This window comes from Bubalus bubalis, chromosome 5 (genome assembly GCF_019923935.1).
Source record: "Bubalus bubalis isolate 160015118507 breed Murrah chromosome 5, NDDB_SH_1, whole genome shotgun sequence".
Taxonomy (NCBI): domain Eukaryota; kingdom Metazoa; phylum Chordata; class Mammalia; order Artiodactyla; family Bovidae; genus Bubalus; species Bubalus bubalis.
The window spans coordinates 121,577,767-121,598,375 of record NC_059161.1 but is presented as its reverse complement, the minus strand read 5'-3'; the positions used below and the strand labels follow the sequence as shown (position 1 = coordinate 121,598,375).

General features: G+C 59.5%; 1 protein-coding gene across 3 annotated transcripts in view; it reads right to left on the bottom strand.

The window, feature by feature from the left end:
- Positions 1–4,321: 4,321 nt before the first annotated feature.
- The window catches only part of DAGLA (diacylglycerol lipase alpha), a 66,648-nt gene continuing 50,360 nt past the window's right edge, over positions 4,322–20,609 (bottom strand). For all 3 annotated transcript variants that reach the window (XM_006040874.4, XM_044943596.2, XM_006040875.4), the window contains exons 10-20: positions 16,200–16,353; positions 15,581–15,664; positions 15,390–15,467; positions 14,812–14,892; positions 13,337–13,479; positions 12,710–12,778; positions 12,296–12,368; positions 10,918–11,114; positions 10,103–10,232; positions 9,388–9,575; positions 4,322–7,785 (exon numbers count right to left, since the gene is read on the bottom strand). In XM_006040874.4, coding sequence (XP_006040936.1) covers positions 6,831–7,785; positions 9,388–9,575; positions 10,103–10,232; positions 10,918–11,114; positions 12,296–12,368; positions 12,710–12,778; positions 13,337–13,479; positions 14,812–14,892; positions 15,390–15,467; positions 15,581–15,664; positions 16,200–16,353 — 2,152 coding nt within the window. In that variant the 3' untranslated portion in view covers positions 4,322–6,830. The remainder of the gene's footprint in view (positions 7,786–9,387; positions 9,576–10,102; positions 10,233–10,917; positions 11,115–12,295; positions 12,369–12,709; positions 12,779–13,336; positions 13,480–14,811; positions 14,893–15,389; positions 15,468–15,580; positions 15,665–16,199; positions 16,354–20,609) is intronic.

The window sequence follows — 20,609 nt, the reverse complement described above, 5'->3', positions numbered from 1 at the left end:
CTCCAGCCTGTAATGCTGGCCTCATCTCCTACTTCGCTCTCCATTGCCAAGTCACAGGCACCACAAGTCCTCTTTGCCATCACTCAAACATGCCAGACTCACACCTGCCACGGGGCCTTGGCACATGCTGTTCCATCTGTCTGCAACGTTGGTTCCCCTGAGCTGGTTCCTTGGGCGTAGTCAGTCTCAGCTCACTCACCACCTCACTGGCCATCCTATTGAAAGCAATTCCCCCTGTGTGCACGAGTGCTAAGTTGCTCAATTGTGTCCAGCTCTTTGCAACTCCATGGACTGTAGCCCACAGGCTCCTCTGTCCATGGGATTCTCCAGGCAAGAATACTGGAGTGGGTTGCCATGCCCCCTTTCAGGGGATCTTCCCAAGCCAGGGATCGAATCCGCATCTCTTAAAGTCCCCTGCATTGGCAGGCAGGTTCTTTACCACTAGGACCACCTGGGAAACCCAGTTCCCCCTACCTAGCCTTTCTTTCTCACCATGAAAAAGATTTGTATCTACTCTTTGTTATGATTCTTCTCCTTGCTCAAGAATGAAAGCTCTATGAGGGTAAGGGTTTTTTTCTGGCTTGGTCAGTGCTCTAAGTTCAGCACCAAGAATGCTACTTGGCACACAGTAGGTGCTCAAAATATTAATAGATGTGATGAATGAATGACTAGGGTGGCGTCTTCAAACTGCAGAATCTTAGAACTCTGAAACCTCGGAAGCAGGGAGTTCTGGAATCCGGGACCCAGAGAATCATCTCACTACAGAGTGGCTCCGCTCACAGCCTCCCTGGGTCCTCAGACACAGCACGGGGGCTGGAAAAAAATCTACCCCACTCTTCTTCTTGTTCAGTCGCTAAGTCGTGTTCTACTCTCTAGGACCCCATGGACTGCAGCACGCCAGGCTTCCCTGTCTTTCACTTTTCCAGAGCTTGCTCAAACTCATGTCCATTGAGTCGATGACGCCATCCAACCATCTCACCCCTGTCACCCACTTCTCCTCCTGCCTTCTATCTTTCCCAACATCCGGGGCTTTTCCAGGAAGTCAGTTCGTTGCATTGGGTGGCCACTGTATTGGAGCTTCAGCCTCAGCATCAGTCCTTGCAGTGACTATTCAGGCTTTGTTTCCTCTGCATTGATTGACAGATGACAAAACTGAAACAGAGGCCAAGGAGGGGGTGGTGGGAGGACTCACTGGCAAGTCAAGATGCCGGTCTAGGCAGCCCACCGGTGGCCCCTCAGAGGACAGTGCGGGGTGGGGGGCGAGCTGGGCTACCGGGTGGAGGTGGCAGTGAGAGCCAGCAAAGCGGTTCTCACACAAGCTACCCTCCTCCTCCTCCCCAGCGGCCAGCCTTGGTGGGGGTGGGGGGACAGCCGGGGCCTGAGCCCCAGATGTGGCCCAGTCAGCAGGCCCGTGGTGGCCCGCCGAGGAGGGTCAATGCCACGACAGTTCTGGGGCTGGGGGAGGGGGTGCCCAGGCCGGCGGGCGCCTCACAATGAGGTTTTGTCCCCCGGGGGCCGCTCTCGGAGCTGTTGCTCTTAGATATATAGAAATGGATTTTGCTGGAGGCCCCAGCTGTGTGAGCTGACCGGCGCTCCCCCCACAGGGGCCCGACTGAGGGAGGGAGAGGGCCACACTGAGACGCCTATTCTTTTCCAGCTGATACACCCCAGAGGTTTTTCCCCCTCTGCAGCCTCCCTTAAGACAATTGTTATTCTCTGCTCTGCCCCCTCCCCCACCCGGGTCAGGCCCACCCCGCGGACAAAGTAGACACCCGCCTACGCCGAGTGATTTTTTAAAATGAATTTATTTTAGGAGTTGCCCAGGACCGCCTGGAAAATCAGCTTCTTTACAAGCCTCCCCCATCCGCAGGTCTTCCTGCCACATCCCACGTGGTTCCCAAAAAGTCTACCGTTAGAAGGCGGTCCCCATCTGTGAACGATGCCTTGCCCTGGCAGTGGGTGGGTGGAGCTATGCGTATTTTGTCCCCAGCACCCAAGTCCTCAGGCTGGGTTGTTGGGTCTCGGCCTTGAAGATGCATGCAGTGGGATGGGGCTTCCTGTTCATCTCATGGGAGCTGGCCTTGCTCAGGGGGTTCTCGCCCTGCTGTCTCCCCTGACCCCACTAAACCACTGAGTGAGGGAGCAGTGGTCCCCTGGGATCTTCGTCTCTGCGCTGGGGGAGTAGGGTGGCTGAAAGGCCCCTGACTCCAGGGCTCAGTGAAGAGTCAAGGCTGCCACCCTCCAACTCCATAATGAAGGAGGTTGAGGCTGGTGAGGGAGCCCCAGAGAGCCTTGCGTAAGCAGGACCTTGAGGGAACCCATCCGTGGAGAGAAGTCCCTGCCAGTACCCTCTCCTCACCACGCCACACGAGTGAGGGACCGAGATTTCTGTGCTGGCCCGGCAGACATAGCTGTCCCTGGGGCTGGCTCAGCCATTCTGCAAGGCCTGTCCTCTGTACCTTCATCTCTGAGTCAACCCATTATTCCCACCTCATGGTGTAGGTAAAGTACCAGGGAGGTGATTGATAAATGCGGCTTTCTCTGACTCCAGGTCAGTTCCCAGAGCCCAGCGCTGGCCCTTGAGGGGGCGGTTGGGTCAGGAAGAGGCAGCCACTCAGCAGGCAACCCTGGGGAAAGGGAGGCAGGGACATGAGGGTTAATGAGTAACGGGCTGGAGGCTGGCCCAGGGAAGGGTGGAGCGCTGTGGACGGAACCCTCCCTACTGCAGCCTGCAAGACTCCGGGCCTCCTGTGGACTCACACAGTCCTTGGCACCTGCCCACTTTGCAGAGGAAGAGAGGAGGGCCCAAAGAGTGGTGAGCATGAACCCAGGGAGTCAGCAAGCGAGGGGTCCCTTGCAAGCAAGCAGGGTCACCTCTCTCCCGCTTCCCTCCCAGCTGAGACGGGACAGGCCATCCGGGTGGCCGAGTGGGGTCTGGGAGGCAAGGCGCTGCTCCAGTCCCTCCCCCATCACTCCTCATGAGAGCCTCTCCCCGTTCCACACTCTGGCTGTGTGACCTCAGGCAAGTCACAGAACCTCTCTGATCCTCAGCTTCTGTTTCTGTTCTCCTGATAGAATAATTTGCAAGCCAAATGAGACCACAAGGTGTGAAGAACCTCTGAAAACTATTAGGCGAGTGTGGAGGCAGGGCTGGGAAGGCCTGGATTTTAGTCCTAGATCTGCCCCTGGGCCTGAGTGCCCTCGAGAAATTTTCCACCTTTATGTAGCCTCAGTTTCCTCTGTTCGAAGAGGCCTGGGGGAAGACAGAACCACTCTGTCACTCTCCCCAACACCTCAGTCTGCACTCAGAGCTGGGAGGGTGGGCAGTGTTGGGAGGGGAAGGTCCAGGTCTGGTTAGACCTTGGCTGGGTCAGCGTTTGGGCGGCACTGGTGTAGGTCCCCTCGGACTGGCTGGAGGAACAGCGCCATCTGCTGTGTGGAGGAGGCAGACCTGGGCTTGCAGGAGGCCTGGCCGCCTGCCCACCCTGGCCTTGCAGCCGCTCCTCAGGCCTCACTGGCCTGGGGCCAGGCTGGAAGGGGGTCCCTGGGCCTGACTAGGTCTTTTGCACCCTCCCTAGGGAGGGTAGGCTAGGAGGTCTCCATGATGGTAGACCCCGAGTTCCGGTCTGAGTGATGCCAAGACAGGCTTCCCTGGTGGCTCAGACAGTAAAGAACTTGCCTGCAATGTGGGAGACCCGGGTTTGATCCCTGGGTCAGGAAGATCCTCAGGAGAAGGGAATGGCTACCCACTTGCTTGGAGAATCCCATGGACAGGGGAGCCTGGCAGGCTACAGTCCATGGCATCACAGAATCAGACATGACTGAGCGACTAGACACTTTCACAGGGAAGCCCTCAGCAAAGACTTCCAGTGGCCCCTGCATTCCAGTGCTACCCAGATCGGGAGTTTCAGTGCTCTCACCAACCAGCCACCCCCTACCCCTGGCTTCCAGCAGTCAGGGTGGGGGGAAGGGCAGGCACTGTCAGACCTGCCTGGTTCCCCATCCTCTCTGGTCTTGGGCCGTTTCCTTACCCTTTCTGGGTCCCAGACCCCTCAGGGGAAAGAAAGGGCCCTAATGAGGTCAGACAGATCTCCTGGCACGTGTCTGACACAGGCAGGGCCCAACAAGGAGCTGCCCCCATTCAAACGGGGCTTCAAGGGTTTTCTGGTCTCTCACTGCGAGTCCAAGGGAGGTCCTGGACCAGGGCATTGACAGTGGTGACAGCCGACCTCGGGGGTGGGGTGGGTCCCCTCCCGCCACACTGCCACTGAGACCCACCCCACCCAACCTGCGGGGAAGAGAGGTCACTCCAGGCAGCCAGTGTGCTTCTACATCCAGTTTATACACAGCTCTATACAATATACAGAAACCTTTATATACAGATATATTTATAGAATAAGCTATATTAATTTGTCTCTTTTTTACAGCAATATTAGTTTGGATCTTTCATACATTAGGTACAAAAAAAGTCATGGGAGGATGGCACGAACAGTGCATGAGTGTCTGTGGGGCCCAGCTCTCACTACTGATTGCATATGGAGGTCGCCCAGGCCCCTGGGAGGACGGGCCGGTGCCGTCCAGGAGACCTTGTGCTGCGGGTCTGGGGGACAGAGTGGGGGTCGGTCTGAGCCGAGCTGGGCTGAGGGGGGTGGCTCAGACCCCCCCGAGTGTGGTGTGTGGAGGAAGGGAGACACACGCAGCAGGCCCATCCTCCAGGGGCGAGGTGGGGAGGGGTGGGCTGACCCAGAGGCGTCCAGGGCTGAGTCCGAGCCTGCCCCAGCCCCAAGCCTGCAACCCTGTGCGGCTGCAGCCTTGGGGGTGGGGAGCTTGTCCCTGATGGCTCAGTCCTGGGCATGGGTGGGCACCACGCCCCCTCAGAAGTCCCAGGCCCATCCTGGTGGAGGAGGAATTAAAAGGCCAGATCCCAAGCCCCCCTGCTATTGGCTAGGGTGCTAGTTGGAACTTTACTCTGATTTATGATTTGTCTTTTTTTTTTTTTTAGAACTCTAAGAGCCACTGATTCCATCTTGCTTCTGTGCAGGGGGGGTCGGGGGGCAGTCAGCAGGGGCAGGAGATTGATGATGGGTGAAGGAGATTGATGAGGGTGGGAGTCACAGAGGGTGAGGGAGGCCCAGCTCCCAGGTCTCTGTCCCCACGTGGCAGGGTGGGCAGGGGTCCCAGATACCAGTGATCGTGAGATGGGGGTCTTGGTGAGGGAAGCCCTAGGCGACCCAGGGAGGCCGTGGGTGGGCCCAGAATAGGGGGGACCATGCCTCTGAGGAGATGAAGGCACAAGCAGGCGGTCAACGCCTCGGCACATGCCTGTCTTCCAAACCAGGGGTTGGAGTGGCCGGCGAGACGAGAGGGATGATGTGTCAGAAGCTGAGCTCGTCCCGTGGCCCCCGCTGCATGGCGCCTCTCGTGTTCACTGCCTGTTGTTTCGGCAGGCCGGGGTGGGGGGCAGCAGGCAGGGCGGGGAGGGTGGGGAGGGCGCCCCAGCCACCCCCGACCCTGTCCTCAGGGACAGTGCACACTCATGCACATGCACACACATGCCCTCACCCCAGCATGCACCACCCCCCTGCTGGGCCTCCAGGGACATGCAGGGTCTCCACCCCATCCCCCATGCTTCCCCAACCTAGCAGGGAAGGAGCCCCTCCAGTGGAGGCTGTGCAGGCCTCAGGCTAAGCCCCTGGCCCTCCCGGGTCTCTAGCCAGGTCCCACAATACCCTACTCTTGGCCCCACTTCCTGACAACAGGACATGGCAGGTGGGAGAGGAGAGAGCCCAGCTCCCAGGACAGAACCCAGGGCGGGGGGCAAGGAGTGGGAGCTGCGGGGAGCGGAGGCTTGTTTGGTTTCAGATCCCAGGGCCTGGGGTGCCGAGGCTAGGGGAGGTGATTAAAAGGGGTGGGAGGTTGGTGGGGCCTTCCTTCTGCCCAGGGCACTGGCTCTGCAGCCAGGGCTTGTCATACCTGTGCCCTCCACCCTTTGAGTGGCCAGGATCCTGGGGGTAGAAGGCAGACCAGGAAGGAATGGGCTGGCGGGGCGGGCAGGCCTGGGTACCCAGGACCCATCGACAGAGGGATCACCATGAGGGACATCAAGCAGAGATGGATGGGCCACCTCCAGGCCCCATGACTGCCTTGAACCCTGTGGAGGCTGGCCCCTGCCTGCTTAAAAAGGGGCAGCTGAACACACGATTGCAAGGGCGAGGGGGGCTTGTAAGCCCAGGACACATCCTGAGCCCAGCCCAGCAGCTTCTGTAAACATACACGGCACTGCGGGCCACCTTGGTGGGGGGGGGGTTTACCCCCATGGGGCTGGCCAGCAGGCACCAGATCTCGGGGTGGCCAGGGCAGATGCCAGCCTGGACCACAGATGAGAATATGTGGGGAGGGGGCCGCTCTCCATCTCGGCCCTGGGAGAGCAGCCAGAGGGCAGTGATGGGGAGTCAGCATACTCATAGCCTGTCCTGGAATAGGGGGTGCCAGGATGCCCCTGTTGGAGGGTAGTCAGGCTGGGAGGGCAGAGTGCGGCCCTGCCCCCCGCTTTGGCAGGCTGTCCCTGCAGCCTCCTCCCTGCTCCACGGCCCTCCCTGTCATTCCCTATCTGGAGGGCCCAGATCCCAGCTGCCTTGGCTCCAGGGGGGTCCTAAGCTGAGGTAGGGAGGCGGACCCCTCAGCTCAGCAGCAGTGCTCAACGCCTGAGGCGACACTGGCCTGGGAGGGGCCTCTCCCCAAAGCTGCCCGGCCCGAGGGGCAGCCACCAGGAGCCTGAAGGAGCCACCTGCTCTGCCCGGGCCACGGTCGGTAGCCACTCCTGGGTGCTGCTAGCGTGCCGAGATGACCAGGTCGTCCTGCTTGGTGGGGCTGGCCCCGCGGCCAGCCGGGGTAGAAGTCCGGACCTTGTCCACTGCCAGGCACTCCTGGCTGCTGAGGCCCGTGGGAGTCAGGTCCATGAGCTCACCGGAGGAGCTGAGTGGGAAGGAGGGTGACAGCGAGATGCCCGAGGAGGGGTCGGCTGAGCCAGCGAAGAGCCGTGGGGGCTTGGGCACCAGATTGGGCTCGAACTGGGCTCGGAGCAGGATCTCCTGCTGGCTGGGGGACTTGGGGCCCTCCGCGTAGTCGCTGGTGGGGCTCTCGGGCACCACCATGCAGTAGAGGTCCTGGAAGGAACTGCTCTTGCTGTCCAAGTTGAAGAGGCTGTCGATGAACTCGGCGAACTCCAGCACCTGAGGGCTGGGCGAGTCCCCCAGGCGCCCCTCCTGCAGCGCCAGCTCTCCGCTGCGGGGGGCTGCCCCTCCGCCCCCTTCCTCCGGCTCCTCATTGGCCGCCGCGCTGGGGGGCCGCTCGGGGGTGACGCCCCCACTGCCCAGGGCGGCCTCCAGGGGCTGCGTGTCCTGCGAGTGCTTGGACAGGCTGTCAGCTGCCAGCAGCTCGGTGCGCGAACTCAGGGATGGGTTCTCCTCGGGGATGGCCGGGTCGATGTAGAAGAGGTGGCCCTCGTCGCGCTCCAGCACGGCGTGGAGGCTAGGCGAGCCGCGGATGCTGCGGAAGCCAGAGGAGCGGCGCGAGTCGAAGCTGTACAGAGACTCCGTGTCCGACAGACTCTCCATGGTGGCCAGCGGCGCCCGCCGCGCCTGCAGCTCAGCCGCCAGCCGCTCCTGGGTAGACAGCAGCAGCAGCTCTACCGGGTCCTGGCGGGCAGCTGAGGCCGCGGCCACGGGGGAGAGCAGCCGCCCCTCGGAGAAGCCCTCCAGGCTCATCTCAGATTGGGACTTGCTCCTGCAGTGGGGGCAGGGAAGGGTGAGACTCAGAGGGGCGGGGAGACCCACCCCCAGCTCCTCTGGAGGGAACTTGGGGAGGGGAGGAGGGGAAGGTAGTTGAACGGTCTGGGGACAGGGAACTCTCGTTTTTAAAACCAGCTCGGGAGACCCCAAGATAGAAGACAGGAGGGTGGATGCAGGGCCGAGCAGGGCAGCGGTGGTGGTGGAGGGGCACTGGTGCCAGTCTCATTGTACCGACCAGGAGACTGAGGCCCAGAGAGACTGGCTGCCCCAGGTCCCTGGAGGCAGAGATGAAGGAGAGAGAAGGAAGGAGGGAAGGCAGGGAGGGAGGCTGCACAGCTGAGAGCCGCATCCACCGGCTCCAGCACCCTCCAAGCCAGCACCCAGAGGGGGTCCCTTCCGAGCTGCTGTCACTTCCTTCCTCACCCTGGGGTCCCTCCTACCTCTCCCAGGGGGTGTAGCCCTTTGCTGGATGGGGCCCTGGAGCCCCGGGCTCCACACACAGGCCTGCAGGGAGTGACTGAAGGACCAGGGATGGGGAGGCAGCGGTTTCTGTGGCTGCACAGACACTGGCTCCCCCATCCGGTCAGCGGCAGGGAGAGAGGTCCAGGTGTGCCCATCAAGGGCCGGGGAGCTGCCAGCACCCTTCTCAACAGCCTTGGAGCCAGATTTGTCACCTGGACCCAGGACCTGGGAAGGAAGGGTCCCAGAGAGGAAGGAGGAGCCCCACCCGCCTCAAGAGCTACTGCCTCAGAGCCCCCAAAGAGTGTGCATGAAAGCGGGGTGTGTGTGCATACACCCCGTGTATGTGCAGCAGCGTGCATACCAGGCAGTTGCGTATTAGCCAGTCCAGGTATCTGAGTGGCTGGGTCTGGGCATAGTGCATCCCTCATTTACACGCATGGCTGCCTGTGCAAGTGTAGCCCTGTGTACATAGAAGTGTGTCAGCTGTCTTGATGTGTCCTATATGTGAGTCCGTCTGTATGCAGCTTTGTACACGCAGAGCTACTATCTGTGAACACAAGTATATACACATGTAAGTTTTAATACATGATACAAAGAGCAGACTCACTGAAAAAGACCCTGATGCTGGGAAAGATTCAAGGCAGGAGAAGGGGACGACAGAAGATGAGATGGTCGGATGGCATCACTGACTCAATGGACACGAGTTTGAGCAAACTCCAGGAGGTGGTAAAGGACAGGGAAGCCTGGCGTGCTGCAGCCCAGGGAGTCACAAAGAGTTGGACACGACTGAGTGACTGAACAACGACAAATGTGTGTGTTTCTGTGTAAGCGCACGGGTATCCACCTGTTTGGGTCTAAATGGCTAATGAGTGAATCTGTGTTTGTGACCGGGAGTGTATGCATCCCTAGACACCCACTGGCCCATGTGGGCTTCCGTGGTGGCAGGCTGAGGGGCAGTAGGGGGGCAGAGCAGGAGCGACCCCAAACAGGGGGCAATCCTTCCTATGCACACGGACAGAGCTGTGTGAACATACGAGGGCCCAGGGTGTGTATACGAAGGTCCACAAGCATTCACGCTCTGAAGGCACACTTGGGGCCCCTGCACACACTCTCTGGGGTGGGGGACAGCACTGACCTGACGCTGCTGTTTCGGTGGTCTGCAGCGGGCAGCTCCAGGGCCAGGCCGGCAGGCACGGGTGGCCCCGTGGGCAGCGGCTGCTGCTGGAAGATGAGCTCAGGGGTCAGGTCCACCTCTGTGGGGCTCACCATGACCTTTGCAGCGGACAGCAGGGCAGTCTTCCCCTTGTTGTAGTTCTCCAGCACCTGGGGATGGGACGGGGAAGCGGGCAGTGACCGAGGGGTGACAATCATGTGTGGATGCAGGGTGGCAGGCCAGGCCTCTCAGGCCCAGCAGACCTTCATGGGGTCAGCTGGGCCCACTCTCCTTCCTACCAGTTCCCCGCTCCTCCAGGAAGGCCAGGGATGGGCCCTATGATGTAGCTTCGCCCCACAAATGGGCCAGATTGGAGCATCCCTGTGGTCGGCCGTTCCATGGCCGGGAGATGGCCAAGGCGGCCTCTGCTTGGCTGTGTGTCCACCCAGCGCCAGGTGGCTTTGGGGTTTCTGAGCCCAGCCTGCTTCAGGGACGGGTCCTCACGAATCTTCTAGACCCTCCCACCCCAGGACCACACGGTGGTGTAGACAGAGCCGGGTGTGGGGGCCAGGACACGAAGGGGCTCCCTGGCCCACTGGGTGTCCAGGGGGTGCGCGCTTCTGAGTGTTGTCACCCCCTTGTTTGTGATGTGGGGACGGACCCGGCCAGCGGGGGGTGGGGGTGGGCCGCAGCTCACCTTGTTGAGCCCCTCCATGACCACGTAGGGGAGGTGCTCGTGCAGCATGGCCGGTGAGATGATCACCTCGTTGAAGGCCTTGTTGTCGCCCCAGATGGCGAAGTACGTGGGCTCCTCCTGCTCACAGCAGCTGAGGGGTACAGGGGCCAGAGGGAAGCAGGGGGCACAGGAGGCAGCCTGGCCTTGGCCCCCAGACCCTGGCCCTGCTCTCAGCCCTGGGTGGATTTGGAGACCCCTTGCCTGGCTGGGCCAGCCGGGCTGTGTCCCTGGGCTCCTCGCTCCCCACCCGCGCCAGGAACGTCTTTGCCAAACGGAGCCAGAGAGGCTGACCTGGGGCCTCAGTCCTGACCCTCACAGAGTCTTTGATCAGTTGTGGTCTCAGCCATTCCTGCTCCACCCCTGGGGCAGGGTCCCAGCTCACAGCCCAGCCCTCTGAGAGAGTGGAGTGGGGGGAGCGAGGTGGGAGAAGTCTCTCTGATGCCCCCCTTCCTCTTCTCTCTCCTGCCCCCACCAGCTGACTGCCAGCTGATCCCAGCAGTGATGCCAACTGACAGCTGAGGTGTGGGCCAGCCAGGACCTTAGGGTTACCCTCCAGGGCATCTGCTTTTAAATGGATGCAAGTGGGGACAGCTGTCCTGGGGGAACACCAGGGAAGAGCTGATGCTGGGGGCATGGGCTGGCCGGTCATTCCATGTCCAGGGCCCAAGGCTGGGGCAGCCCCATGGTGGGGGCCCTGGCCCATCACTGCCCATCCCTTGCCCCCCTGCCCCGGCCGCTGCCGCCTCCCAGTGGCCTGGGTCACAGGCAGCACCTACCAGCACTGCTCCGCTGGGTGATTGTGGACCACGTGGATGATGCGGCCAGGTGGGTAGAGGGGAGTGCTGGCTGACAGGGCGATGGTCAGGTCGCTGGGATGAGTCCAGAGCCGTGTGCTGGCCAGGGTGGTCACCTCCACCTCCTCGGGCAGCTCTGACTTGGGGATGCATTTGGTGGCCCCCACAATGATTCGCCACTGTGGGGACAAGGGGAGAGGCGGGGTCAGGGCTGAGCAGCGCCGGCCAGCTGGGGAAGTGCTCAGAAGGAGGGTTTACAGGTGACGGGGGAGCTGGGAGGGGGCAGGGGAAGGGCAGCACCCACTGAAGAGGCAGAGGCTAGATTGCTTGGTGGCCACGATGGCCAAAAGGTGCCAGGGACAGCTGGCATGGGATGGCTGAATTTTGGGGCTGCAAGACCAGTCAACCCCTTGTGGAGCGACGGGAAACAGGCCCAGCGAAGGAAGGGGACTTGCTCTAAGCTGCAAGTCAGAGGCAGAACAGACCCTGAATCTCAGGCCAGCTGCACCCACTCGGCCAGGTCAGCGTCGGGTCCCCCACACTGCCTCCTGGGCCAGACGAGTGCCTGGGAGGGGCAGCTCCACATCCTGGAAGCAGGCTCCTCCTAAGGCTCTGCTGCCTGCCCACCCTAGCACCTGGGACCTGGCCCAGCGCCCTGCCTGCCAGAGGGTCCTGGGCACCAAGGCTGGGAATGGTACCACCTGGGCTGAGAAGGTGAGTGGAGTGAGGGCCTGCCTGCCTGCCTTGGGGTGCCTGGCCACAGCCTGCCCACCTTTGGTTTAGCACATTGAATGCCAGCTTGCTACAGGAGAAGCCCCCAGTGTCCTGCCCTACATGGGCCTGAGTGGGGGTTAGGAAGGGCTGGCCCTCTCCTCTCAGCTGCAGGCAAAAGCAGAACCCACCGCCTCCAGGTCCTCTCTGCGGGTGAACTCCAGCCTCCCTGAGCCTGGGGGATCGCGGTGGGCTTTGGAGGAGGACTTCCGGTCACACGGGACCACTAAACCTCGGGACTGCTTTGGCCTGACTGTATAGGTGGCTCTGGGCCCAGGGGCTAGGACTCAGGAGTCCTCAGCTCCAGTCCTGACTATGTTACAACTGGCTGTGTGAGCAAAAGCGAGCCCCTTGCCCACTGTGGGGCTCAGTTTCCGCATCTGCACAAGGACAGGCAGGGGGCAGCTGGGGGCAGCGCGGAGATGCTGAGAGTCTATGAGCCTGAGGTCCCCAAGACACCAATCACACCCCAGTCTGGCCTGCCGCAGCGGGGGCCTCCTGTGCTTTGTGCTGAGGGGGGGTGGCCAGGAGGAGGTCGGGGAGACTAGAGCCCTGGGTGCCCAGGCGGGAGAGAGGGGAGCGAGCTCACTTTGGGCTTGGTGCTTCGCTGCAGGACATCCAGGAGCTGTCTGCGGAAGCCTTCCAGCTGGGAGAGGCCGATCCTGGGGGAGGGAGCAAGACAGAACATCAGCCAGGGCCGGCCAGGGATGGGGGGGTGGGGGTGAGGGGCAGCTGCAGCCCCAGGATCAAGGAGACCGGTCCATCAGGGTCACGGGGCGGGCGGAGGAGGGCCTGCAGCTCAGCAGGGCCCATCCAGGAAGCGGGGCCAGGAAGGGGGCGGAGCAGGCTGGGCCCACCTTGTCCTCTCACCCTGGACACGAGTGGCGGGGGTTCTGGGGTCCCTCGAGGAGGTGGGAATCTCAACGAGAAAGACGGGCCACCTGGGTAAGGGCCCGAGGGGAGGACAGCGCAGCCCAGGCCATGGAGAGAGGGAGCAACTTGCCTGGGAACAAGGTCTTTGCCCAGAACCACAGCGGTCACAAAGTCCTTGGAGTACTCCATGGCGTCCTCGCTGCAACGGAAGCCAAGGGGGCGCTAAGGCAGCGGAGGGGTGCGGTGTGTTCCCCGGGGTGGGGGGGGGTCTGCTCCAGCATTCCTGGAGCCAGTTTCTTGACTCGAGACCCTCTGGGGGGAGACTTCCCTGGTGGTCCAGTGGCTAGGGCTCCACGCTCCCAAGGCAGGGGGGCCTGGGTTCGATCCCTGGTCAGGGAACTAGATCCGACATGCGGCAACTAAAAGATCTCGCAGGCCGCAAGGAAGAGCAAAGACCTCCAGTGCCACAGCTAAGACCTGGCACAGCCAAATAAAGAAATTAAGAAAAAAGACCCCCGTGGGGAGTAGGGCTGGGGTCCCTGCCCCGCCTACCCTGTCAGCAAGGCTTTGCTGGGGCTGGATCCCAGGGTGGGCCTGGCATTTGACAGAGCGCCCGCTTCCATGCTGCAGGCCATCCCCAGGTTCCCTGATGACCAGATACCAGCCTGCCCAGTGTAGCCCCCAGCCCAAACCTGCACCCCCCACCGCCCACCCTTGGCCCCACCAGCCCCAGCCAAGCGCCCCCTGGACCGCTTACCTCAGCAGGCCCCCTGGGGGCGAGTAGGCAAAGCACTTGAGGGTTGGGTACTGGGGTCTCAGGAGGAAGGAGAGGATGGCGGCGGTGCCCGCGCCCAGGGAGTGGCCGACCACAATCAGGCCGTAGTGTTTGGTTCCGCGGCCCTGGGGACGGAGAGCAGCCCTGAGAGCCCTGCCCTGCTGCCTGCCAAGCTGACCCCAGGGAGGCAGAGGGCACTTCCCAGAGTGCTGGGATCACCTCTGTGCTGTGTTGGGCAGAGGAAGAGCCAAGCTAGACACCCATGGAGCAACTTCTTAGAGAGACTATTTAACAAACTCCTACTCATCCTTCAAAACCTTGCACAGAGGAGAAGCCTTCTCCTTGGAGAAGCCCTTCCTGATTTTCCAGGAGAGGCTAACTCCCTCCAAGACATTGCGTCTATACATGGGATTGTTGCTGTCGTTCAGTCAGTTAAGCTGTGTCTGACTCTTTGCAACCCCATGGACTGTAGCCCACCAGGCTCCTCTGTCCATGGGGTTTCTTAGGCAAGAATACTGGAGTGGGTAGCCATTTCCTTCTCCAGGGGATTTTCCTGACCCAGGGATTGAACCTGGGTTCATTGGCAGGTGGATCCTTTACCGCTGAGCCACCAGGGAAGCCTGCACCCGGGACAGACCTTTGTATGAGTGATTATGCTCTATTATGGCCATGGGATTTCTTTGGAAGGAATGATACTAAAGCTGAAACTCCAGTACTTTGGCCACCTCATGCGAAGAGCTGACTCATTGGAAAAGACTCTGATGCTGGGAGGGATTGGGGGCAAGAGGAGGAGGGGACGACGGAGGATGAGATGGCTGGATGGCATCACTGACTCGATGGATGTGAGTCTCAGTGAACTCCAGGAGTTGGTGATGGACAGGGAGGCCTGGCGTGCTGTGATTCATGGGGTTGCAAAGAGTCGGACACGACTGAGCGACTGATCTGATCTGATGGCCATGTGGTCACCTGCTCCCATCCCCGGGCCCCAACAGCTGCACCGGGTCTCCTGAGCCCAGGGACAGCTTGGCTTTGGGAAGGACAATTAGGAGCCCCTCGGGAGCCGCCTGCCTGCACAGGGAAGGGTGGGCAGTGGGCTGGGCTCAGATCAACCCAACCACAGCAGTGCCCCTTCTATCTGCTCTGCAATCACATTCTGTGTTCTTGCTGCTCAGCATCTCAGAAGCCCAGGACCTGAGCCACCTTTGTGCCTCGGGTGTCCGGCACCATAATGCGGATGGGGCTGAGCAGAGGTGTCCAAGAGGAGCTGGTACCACAGAGGAAAGGGCCAGAGCGGGTGGGAGGGACTGAGCAGCGAGGAGAGGGCTGGGGGCCTGGGATGGAAGGAGAGTGTCCAAGTCCGGCTTGTGGGGGTGGGGTGGGGAGGGCGCCATCATTCACCCATTCTGTCCCCAGCCTGTCGCCTTGCGGGAGGGCTTGTGGCATGAAAAACCCCTCACCAGGTCTCGCCCAAAGGCCTGGGACAGGACCATCTCCTGCTCCAGCTTCTTCTTGATGTACTCGGCCGAGAGGACCATCCCCTGGGTGAGGAGGAACAGAGGTGGGTGTCACTATCATGGGGAGGCACGGGGACCCGTGAGGGACCAGTGAGACCAGTGATGGGAAGCTCAGCAACCCTGTCCCGCCTGCGTCCCCCTTGGTTCCTCAGGACAACCTGGCGGGGGGCTGGGGGTGCTGGTGGATACTTGGTCACATCATTTCCATTTCACAGATGAGAAAACTGAGGCTCAGAGGGATTGTGGGTCTAAGAGGAACCAGTGAGATCCCTTCTCTGTTGCCTCCTTGAGCTCTCTCTTGTGGGACAGGGTCTGGGCTGTGCAGGGCTGTGGGGGTCCTGGCAGGTGGGGGGCAGTGGACCTTCCAGACTGATCCACACACTCTGACCATCTTTCTCTTGGTGAGAGGAGCGACTCCAGAGGAGCCCCTGCCCCAACCACGGGCCAGACGTGCCTGCTTGCAGCAGAGAGGAGAAACCTGGGGGCCACTGGGGGCCCACAAGAGCGGCAGTGGGGGGTACCTTGTGTCCCAGCCAGGTGCCATGGTGGCCCTCCACGGGGAGGCGCTCGGCGTCACCGGTCAAGTCTGTCAGGGCGTCCTGGGGGGCAGGGAGGACGGTGAGGCGTGGGACTGAGAACAGGGAGAAGAAGGTGGGCGCCCCCCTGGGGCTGTGAGGGGGCCGGGGTTGGGCGGGGCCACTGGGTGGCGTACCTTGGGGGACAGGGTTCCCCGGATACTGATCACCACCTTCTTCTTGTCGTGGTCCACTGCCACGTAGAAGGGGGTTTCATAGACCTGGCAGAAGGGCAGCTTGTGAGCCTCAGTGGCCCCTGTGCTGGGGCTGGACGCGGGGAAGTGACGGGAGCAGGTCCCCTTCGGGGCCCGAGACTCTGGCTCCACTGGTCCCTGAGCCCCTGAGGCCTGGGGTCACAGTAGGTCCCTCCCAGCCCAGCACCAGCCTGCCCTGCCCTCCCAACTCCGCTGACTCAGGCGCCCTGAGTACCACGTCCTGCCTGCCTAGTCCCAGAGGCTGCCCTCTCCCCTCTCCAGTGCCTCTCCATGTCCCTCAATTCCTTCCCCCAAAGGCTGGAGCCAGGAAGCCCCAACAGCAGGTGCAGGGCTGGGATCCACGTCCTAGCTCCAGAGTGGGCACAGGCCAGGATGTGGGGAGAAGGAGGCGGCCCAGCTCTGGTTTGCCCACCTAGGCGAGCCATGCCAGCCAGGCCAAGGGCTCCTGCCACCGAGGGGGCCCCCGCCCCGCCTGCCCCCTGCAGCCTGTGCAGGACCCAGGCTGCGGGGAGTCTGCGCACCAGCCCGCCCGGACCCTCACCGCGTCATGGCAGGAGGTGTAGACGATGTCCACCGCGGTCATGTTCTCGTCCAGGAAGTGGCGGCGAATGGCGATGGCGTTGCAGCCACAGCAGTTGTCTTCCTCGATGGTGACTCCGGGGGCGAACCGGGGCCGGGCGGGGCACAAGCAGCACCTGGGCGGGTGGCAGAGGGCTCAGAGCCCGGGCCCCCGATGGAGCCGCGGTCTCCCCATCCTCTCAGGAACCTGTTCTTGCAGCCAGCCCCACGCCCTCTCTGAAAGCCTCCCTTGCAAAGCTCTCCAGCCCATTCCCCCGTCCTCGCCTTATTCGGCCTCTTGACAACACGTGACCCGGGGGTCTCTCCCATCCCCTTTTACTCTCTCAATTCGGCGGGAGGCACCCACTCTCCTGGACGGCTTCTCCTCACCCGTGTCTTCTCACTGAGACCAGAGGTCAGCCCCAGACCTCCTCTTCTTTCTAATGACATGAGCTCCTGAGGCCTCACCCACTCTTGGGCTTTAAATACCACCTGAGTGCCAAAAAGCCCCCCAGAACTGCTCGCATTCAACCGCCTATGAAAACCCTCCTCCCAGATGTCCCCCAGGATTGCAGTCCCCTCAGCCCCAGATCCCAAGGGCCTAGCCCCCTGTGCTTCAACAGTCCCCCACACCCACCCCTGAGCGTTCAGCCCACGCTTAGAGCCAGCGGGTCCTCAACCCACCTCATATCCCATATCATCAGTCAGCACATCCATCAGCTGTGCCTTCAAGTTCACATCCAGATGCCAAATGCTTTCCGTTTCTTGCCTCCCACCCCCCTGCCCCGCTCCAAGCCACCTTATCCCTGCCTCCCTGCCTCAGAGTGTCACAGGGGCTCCTGACTGGTCCTCCTCACTCATAGCCGCTCCTTATGTTCTCAGCCAGTGACCTTTTATGATAAAAGATGAGGCGGCATCCCTGGTGGCTCAGTGGTAAAGAATCTGCCTGCCAATGCAGGAGACATGGGTTCGATCCCTGGTCTGGGAAGATTCCACATGCGTTGGACCAACTAAGCCCATGAGCCGCAACTATTGAGCCTGTGCTCTAGAGCCCGGGAATTGCAACTCTGGAGCCCATGCTCTGCAACAAGAGAAGCCACTGCAGGGAGAAGCTGCATACGGCAAGGAAGAGTAGCCCCCACTCTTTACAGCTACAGAAAAGCCCGTGCAGCAACTAAAATCCAGCACAGCCAAAAATAAATAAATAAAATTATTTTTTTAAAAAGATATAAGATGAGCCACATCACTGCACTCGACACCTTCCAATGCTGCCCTTCCTGCCCAGTGTAAACACCAGAGTCCAAGCAAGCACCAAGGGCCCAGCTCCATCTGGATCCGTTCTCTGGCCTGTTGCCTCCCATTCCTCTTGGAGGCACTGGGGATACATTCCTGCCTCAGCATCTCTGCACTGCTGTTCCCTCTGCCTGGAACATTCTCCTCCTGGATACTATGTGGCCGGATCCCTCACTTCTTGAGGCCTCTGCGCAGTTTATACTGCTGTGAGATCTTCTTGGGGCCACCTCATATGACAGCTAGCTCCTGCCCGGTGTTCCCCAGTTTGACCACACAGTCAGCTCAATTTTCTCCAAAATACTCCTGTACTCCAAAGCTCTGCATTTCATGTCTGTGCTTCCCCAGCACCAAAAACACAGTTGTTGCTCAGTCATTCAGTCGTGTCTGACTCTTTTCGAGCCCATGAACTACAGCACACCAGGCTTCCCTGTCTTTCACAATCTCTCGGAGTTTGCTCAAACTCATGTCCATTGAGTCGATGATCCCATCCAACCATCTCACCCTCTGTTGCCCCTTTCTCCTCCTACCCTCCTCAGTCTTTCCCAGCATCAGAGTGTTTTCCAATGAGTCAGCTCTTCGCACCAGGTAGCCAAAGTATCGGAGCTTCAGCTTCAGCAGCAGGCCTTCCAATGAATATACAGAGCTGATTTCCTTTAGGAGTGACTAGTTTGATCTCCTTGCAGTCCATGGGACTCTCAGGAGTCTTCTCCAACACCACAGTTGAAAAGCATCAGTTCTTCGGCACTCAGCCTTCTTTACGGTCAAACTCTCACATCCATACATGACCACCGGAAAAACCATAGTCAAAGCTATGGACCTTTGTCGGCAAAGTGATATCTCTGCTTTGTACTACTCTTCCTAGGTTTGTATAGCTTTTTTTCTAAGGAGCAAGTGCCTTTTAATTTCATGGCTGCAGTCACAGTCCGTAGTGATTTTGGAGCCGAAGAAAATAAAGTTTGTTACTATTTCCATTTTTCCCCCATCTATTTGCCATGAAGTGATGGAACCAGATGCCATGATCTTAGTTTTTTGAATGTTGAGTTTTAAGCCAGCTTTTCCACCCTCCTCTTTAACCTTCATCAATAGGCTCTTTAGTTCCTCTTTGCTTTCTGCCATAAGGGTGGTATCATTTGCATATCTGAGGTTACTGATATTTCTCCTGGCAATCTTGATTCCAGCTTGCACTTCATCCAGCCCGGCATTTTGCATGATGTACTCAGCATATAAGTTAAATAAACAGGGTGACAATATACAGCCTTGACATACTCCTTTCCCAATCTGGAACCAGTCCATTGTTCCATGTCTGGTTCTAACTGTTGCTTCTTGACCTGCATACAGGTTTCTTAGGAGGCAGGTAGGGTGGTTTGGTATTCCCATCTCTTGAAGAATTTTCCACAGTTTGTTGTGATCCACATAATCAAAGGCTTTAGTGTAGTCAATGAAGCAGAAGTAAATGTTGGGGGGGATTCTCTTGCTTTTTCTATGATCCATAAGATGTTGGCAATTTGATCTCTGGTTCCTCTGCCCTTTCCAAATCCAGCTTGTACATCTGGAATTTCTCAGTTTACACACTGTTGAAACCTAGTTTGAATGATTTTGAGCATTACCTTGGTAGCATGTGAAATAAATGCAATAGTGGGGTAGTTTGAACATTCTTTGGCATTGCCCACAACACAGTAGGCTCCCCAAAAATGAATGGGTGAGCTGCTGAGCAGGGCACCCAGTCTGGGTGCAGTTACTCCTTGCGCCACCAGAGGGAGCTAGCGCCCAACATATGGGGCTCAGGGACCCAGAAAGCATGTGACCCAAATCTGCCTGCTTTCCTGTTGCTGTTCAGTCGCTCAGTTGCGTCTGACTCGTTGCGACCCCATGGACTGCAGCATGCCAGGCTTCCCTGTCCTTCACCATCTCCTGGAACTTGCTCAAACTCATGTCCATCAAGTTGGTGATGCCATCCAACCATCTCATCCTCTGTCGTCCACTTCTCCTGCCTTCAATCTTGCCCAGCATCAAGGTCTTCTCTAATGAATTGGCTCTTTGTATCAGGTGGCCAAAGTATTGGAGCTTTAGCATCAGTCCTTCCACTGAATAGTCAGGGTTGATTTCCTTTAGGATTGACTGGTTTGATCTCCTTGCAGCCCAAGGGACTCTCCAGAGTCTTCTCCAACACCACAGTTCAAAAGCATCAATTCTTCAGCGCTCAGCCTTTTTTATGGTCCAACGCTCACATCCATACATGACTACTGGAAAAACCATAGCTTTGACTAGATGGAACTTTGTTGGCAAAGTAATGTCTCTACTTTTTAATATGCTGTCTAGGTTTGTTATAGCTTTTCTTCCAAGAAGCAAGTGTTTTTGATTTCATGGCTGCAGCCACCGTCTGCTTTCCTGATTTTTGGCTAAGATTTTACTAAGAATCCTAGATTTAGGTGATACGGAGAGGTCTGTCTTTTCTGCAGCAGCCCCTGAGGGACTAATGCAGACCTCCCAACGGAAAGAGGCTTCCATGGGAAAACCCAGGGTCAAGCCACGTCATGGAAGAGACTGGGCCTGGGGTGGGCAACCACCTCCATTTAGTCCGGGAGACCCCTCCCGTCTCCCCTGCCACTGCTGGTCCAAGTGGACACAGCTCTGGGTCTGTGGGCCAGGCTCTCATTTTCAGGCAGCTATCACCCCTCTCCAACCTCAGCCTGGCCCTCCAGCACTGAGCACGTGACTGCCACAGCATGGCCTGGGGAGACAGAGACCCTGGCTGGAATCCTTGCTCTGGTAGCCTTTTCTGACTGCGATGCCCTGGGGGGACAGGTGCCAAAAGCTACTTCACAAGGTTGGGGTGAGATCAGAGGCCCAAGATGCAGAAAGTACGCACACAGTACGCACCAGGGAGAGGGCAGCCCCGAGTCAGTGATCTGGGGGCCTGGGGAACCACGAGAGTGGCACGGCCAGCAGCCTGGGAGGGAAGGGCCTATGGCACCTTTGAGGCCAGCACTCCCGCCTAGAGGAGGCTGGGTGCTGAGGGGCTCAGAGGCCGTGGGAGCCCTGAGCAGTTGCTTGGCCTTTGTCAGGGCCTCTCCTGCCCACAGGAGACCAACCACCACAC